Genomic DNA, 5,610 nt, shown 5'->3' with positions numbered 1-5,610 from the left:
TAATATACAATTATCTAAGCAATATACATATACGATTCACCTTTCTCCCACTCTTTCCCCCCCCCCCCCCCCCTCTCTCTCCTCTCTCCTCTCTCTCCCAGTCTCGTTCGCCTCTCTCTTTCATATAACATGTAGCTACGAATTGTAATCATCAAACTACAACTATAGAGAGTAATTAGACTTTTTTTAAGTGTGTATATGTGAAAGTTCTCCTAATTTATTATGATTTTTTCATAAAGTGTATACAAATATGTAGAATAAACATATACAAAATTCTAAATTTATTCAATCAGGAATCAAAATTTACAAATTTTGAATTTATACAAATCAATCGAATTATACAAATCAGGCAAAAATTAAGAAGTCAGAAAATTAAAACTATTGCTACAACACCTTATATAAGCTAAATATTTGTTATTCCGCATAATTTTTCTTCGTTTAATTTGCCCTTAATTTTACCCAATTGATTATGTTCGGCCCATTAGATTTCATATCCATAGATCGGGTTGGAGAGAGGAGGACAACAAAAAGGCTCCAAAATCGAACCCAAAATTCATTTCCCGCTCCAATTTCAAAATTTTACTCAAAAGTCAAAACTGTTCTTCTCCGGCAAGCAGACGCTACGCTCCCTAGGTTGCGACATTAATCATCCCCTTTGCGCTCCGGCGAAATAATTGGCGATCTCTTTTTCCGTCGAGAGTTCGAGGTGTAAGTTTTCTCTCTTTATCTAATTTATTATCTCTTGTTTTGTAGATTACCGAGAAAAACCCTAATTCATTTTTGAGCTGAGCTGAGATGGTAAAATGCGATTTGTGAATTGAAGTACAGTTGACGTGTTTTCTTCTACTGCTAAAGCAATCCTCAACTTTTATTTGCTCAATGTGATAATAGTAATCTGCATCTCAGTAATGGTAATCAATTTTCTGAAATTGCTGCTGGATAAAGGTAAAGTAGAATAATGCCGTAAAAATGAAATAATTTTCAGTGCTGATTTTATACCAAATGGAATATTTATCATAATTGTGTGACTTCTCTGGAAACTGGAATTTGTGCTTCAATATTTGTTTGGCCAGTTTCTATCTCCTTATCGAAATTTTGCCAAAAATGTAATGACTTGTTATCTTACAAGGATTATATGACTAGCTACCCATTTGAGCCTTGAAAATCACAAGATTTTGTAAAGGAAGCCTCTCCACACAATACAATTATCATAATTATGTGTGTTCATTGGTCTTTTGATCTCTTCATTTTGTCAGCATTTATAACTATGCATGTTAATCAGATGCTAGCGTGATAGGATATAACTTGAAGCAATAAAATTCAACCTTGCACTTTTTGATACATCAAATAAAGTATGTCCTTAATGAAGCAAGAAATACTTTTGGCATGAAGGAGGAAAACAGTTTTCCTAAAAAAGTACTGTTCTTCTCACTTTTTTTTAGTGTGTGATTGGTGATTAAAAAGATATTTATCTGAAAATAATTACCAGAGGTTGATAATATTATCAGCAAATTGGACAGTGTTTTGGTGAAATTTTATGAGTATAGACTATAATTATGTCTAAATGTTGTTTGGAGAAAGCTATATGAAGTAAAAGTACGGATATTTATACATGAAAATGATTTCCATTCATAGGTAATGGAAGTCATTCCCTCCTTTGGACGGAAAATGTTCCCTTGGAAAATATAGTTTCCAATAACAATAATACAAGGAAATACTTCCTTATGGAAAATGTTTTTCAGAAGCTGTTTTCCAATCACAGACACGACATCTTTGTGGAGCTCCCTTTATAATATAGATCAATACCGGGCAATCTAATGGTTGGAGGAAGTCTTGAAACTATATTGTTACAAATTATTTTGCAGATAATTCTTGGAATTCACATACTGATTGACTAGAAAATAAAGTATTTTGCTACTCCAATAGAGCTCCGCGAAGAAAGTTCTTTACAATGTAATTGGGATCTTTGGCTATTGAACTACTATAGCAAATGTCAGATTTTCATTTTGTGTATTTTATTTTCAGATATGGCGAACCACCCACAACAATCTCTAGAGACAGCATATACTGCTGATAATGCTGATGCAAAGTATGTTTCTGGACTTAGTACCATTCTTGTTGCCACTATCCAGGAAGCAAAAGATAGGATTTCTCAGATAGAGTATATTTTCTGTAGTCAACTCTTCCCAAACTTCCAGTCTAATTTTAAGAAAATGTATTCTGAGGCAAGAAGTGCTGCTGAAACTTCATGGAAAGAAAAGGAAAAAGATTTGCTTTTACAGATGGAAAAGATGCAATTTGAAAAGGAGAAGGTTCTTCAAGAAAACCAATACCTGAAAATGGAGAATGCAAAGCTGTTGGATTCTGAACTGTCCTCAGCTAATCATGTTAAGGAGCTTCAAAATGAGTTGAAACAGAGAACTAGTGAAATTAACGATTTAAGGGAAACAATCCGGAGATCATGTATTCTTCTTGAAACAAGTGCCCCACTTGTTTGCAAATATGAGAACCCACAGAGAGAACTTGAAGATAGAGTTCTCCTGCTAGTGAAAAAACAACAGATTTCAGAGCTTGAAGTTGGCAGGTTGCAGCTAGAACTCAAGAATAACTCGATAGAAGTTGACGGTGGACTAGAGTTGCAAAATAAGCTTGTCCAATTGGCTCATTCAAAAACTTCTTCAGCAGCATATAAAGAAAAGCAACTAAAAGAATATGAACAGAAGACAGCCAAACTTCTGGCTGAGCTTGAAACTACACGAAGAAGAGTAGATGAACTCAACGAGGAGCTTAGAGAGAAGACAGCTGCAGTAGAAAAAGGACAGAAAATGCAAGAAAATTTACTAAGTAAAGTTCGGTTGCTAGATGCAGAAATCATGAAGAATGATGATTTGTTGAATCAATACAAGAATGAGAAAGAACCACTTATGACCAAAGTAAAGAATCTGGAAACTGATGTTTATGATCTGCAGAAAGAACTCCTGAATAAAAAGTCTGAAGTAGAGGAGGGAAGGAAGTTGCATGATCAATTACGTCAACAGATAGATTTGTATTCTTTAGAAAGGTCAAAGACAGGGCAGGAGTTGGAAGAGCTTGAGAAGGAGAACAAAAAGGTACTAGCTAAATTGAGAGAATCAGAGGAAAAGATCGATAAGCTTCAGACAAATCTGAGAGAGAGAGGCAAGGATTCCTCTGAGGGAATTAAATTACATGGGAAGTTACTTCATCTGATTCAAGCAAAAGAATCTGAGTTGTTGGCCGAGAAGAAGAAAAGGAAGGATATGATTGCTTCTTATAAAAGTCTGAAATCACAGTACAACTTTCTATGTGCAAGATATGGTCTTACTTCAGAGAACATGCACCTACAAAGCAAATTATTAGAACACAGTGCATTACAGACTGACCAGAGTCCTCTAACTTCACGTGGTAAGTTTTAATCCTCTAGAATGCTTGCAACTATTCCTATTTCTACACTATTCAACATGATGCATACATTGTCTAATGTCATACTTTGTCTATGGGGCTTCTATTTGATTCCCGCCCCTACAAAAAAGAAGCATGTTAATCAATCACTTAATAATTGCTCACTTCGTTATCCTTCTTCCTGTTTATCTACATTGGAATATATGCCTCTGCACAAGGAAGCTCACTGTTTTAGCAAATCTTAAGTGGAATTTAATTTCCAAATGAATAGGAAAAGGAATTGAGATTGTCTAACAAGTGATTCCATCTTTATTAGAGGTTGAAAATAAAGTTCCTCAGGCTTCTGGTTTTGCCTGCAAAGTAATTAAGCAAGAAGACAAACAGGAAGTCCAGGACGATGACCAAAGAGCTAGCCTGATCCCAAGATCCAACTCCATCTCACCTCCAACTTCAAGTGCTTTTGTTGCTCCTAACATTCCAGCCAATGTCAGATCCTGCCCAACAGCTGGTACAAAGCGTTCTGTTTCTTATTGGAGGGATACCAGATCGCATCAGAGTCGAGTTGGACCTGATCCTCATGATGATTTTCTCGATACTCCCCTGGAGAATATCAGAGGAAACTTAGGAAAGGTGATGAAGGATGAGGTTGAGAATCACACAAAACCAAATTCGAAGGACAAAAAAATTGAAGACTCAGATGATGAAACTCAGGACATGAATATTGATAGTGACCCTAAAAAGCAGGAAATGCTGCCTCCGGCCAGGTCAGGTGCGACAGGCTTCAAATACATTGAACCTGTGAGAAAGAAAGCTGAACGAGAAAATTTAAAAGGGGTCGAATGCCTGCAATGTAAGAAGTTTTATGATGCTGTTCATCCTGGTGAAGATAAGGAGTCCAATGGTAATAGGCAAAACCTACGCTGTGAGCATCATGATGGAGTTTCAAGGCATCGATACAGATATGCACCTCCTTTAACTCCTGAAGGATTTTGGAATATTGGGTTTGAATCTGAAAAGTGAGCTCCTTGGAGAATTCTTTTCAGGCCATCCACAGTATAAATTTGTGAACTAGTGAAACTCTTTCTGCAATTCTTTTGTAACCATAAAGGGACTGATGCAAGGCTAGTGCATAACCTACATAGGTTTCAATTCTGAATAGTAGTAATGTAGTAGAAATTGTGATCCAGTGTAACTCATGCTGCATTTTGTTTTGGCGTTAAAGGAACTAATGTTAATCCAGTGCTAAAACTGCATTGTTTTCTATTGTAAGTAATGCTCTCTTTCCAGTTCTAATTTGTCTCTATAATCTGACCATTCAATTCATAAACAAGAAACTATTGAAGAAACTTGATATGCAAAGCATCAACTAGTAGCGTTATGATTTTTTGGATCTTGGTAGGGGTTGCTTTAATGGTTTTGACATGTCAAACCTGTCCAATTCATGTGGCTAATGCTATATTTTGTTGATCAGTTTGCTTTCATATTTGTAAATTTGTTACACTTGAACTGCTAGAAAATAAGATTATGAAGAAAGTTGCTTAGAACTAATTTAAATTATCTTTGTTTTGGTGTGAGTTTTCTAGCAAAGGTGCTTTGATGTACGTTATGACTTACGAGTAATTATGATAGGGAACAACTGAGCTTGCTTGTTAAAGCTACACTTGCTATACCTTAAGAGGCACTTGCTAGTATATGTCATTTGTTCTTTTCATTACGTTTTTATAAAGAAATTTGTCTCTGTACAACTTCATAAGTAGAAAAAAACAACAAAAAAAAGTCGTATTTGTTCATGTACTATAAAAATAAGCTCTATTTACACTCCGTTATGCTTTTTCAACATTGATGATCTTGCCCCTAATTATCAGCAATATTTACCTCCACCCGTTAAAACCCTACGTCCCCACTTAAAATTAACCCAAAGAAATTTGCTTGCAAATTGACAATGTATTAAGCCAAAGAAATTTCTCTTATAGAACTTCGCAAGTGGAAAACACAAATGTAAAATATGTACTCTTCGAGGGTGATTGTGAATAGAAGGTTTTACCCAATTAAGGCCACTATATCGTATATCCTAGCCCAGTCGATAAAGTTACTTGATATCTATTACTGGTGGGATGTGACAGATGTTCCGCAGACGGTCGACATACATAAAAATTATTTCGGACATGATAACAAAAAAAAAAGTCATAG

At 35.5% G+C, this 5,610-nt stretch overlaps 1 protein-coding gene across 1 annotated transcript; it reads left to right on the top strand.

Moving 5' to 3' along the window:
* Positions 1-469: 469 nt before the first annotated feature.
* Positions 470-4,713, top strand: LOC101261556 (protein gamma response 1). Its single transcript, XM_010326041.4, has 3 exons — positions 470-706; positions 2,026-3,423; positions 3,737-4,713. The coding sequence occupies exons 2-3, from the start codon at positions 2,028-2,030 to the stop codon at positions 4,438-4,440; spliced, it is 2,100 nt and encodes a 699-aa protein (XP_010324343.1). The 5' UTR covers positions 470-706; positions 2,026-2,027; the 3' UTR covers positions 4,441-4,713.
* The last annotated feature ends 897 nt before the right edge of the window (positions 4,714-5,610 follow it).

This window comes from Solanum lycopersicum, chromosome 1, assembly GCF_036512215.1.
Source record: "Solanum lycopersicum chromosome 1, SLM_r2.1".
In the NCBI taxonomy this organism is placed as follows: Eukaryota; Viridiplantae; Streptophyta; class Magnoliopsida; order Solanales; family Solanaceae; genus Solanum; species Solanum lycopersicum.
This window is presented reverse-complemented; position numbering and strand designations above follow the sequence as displayed.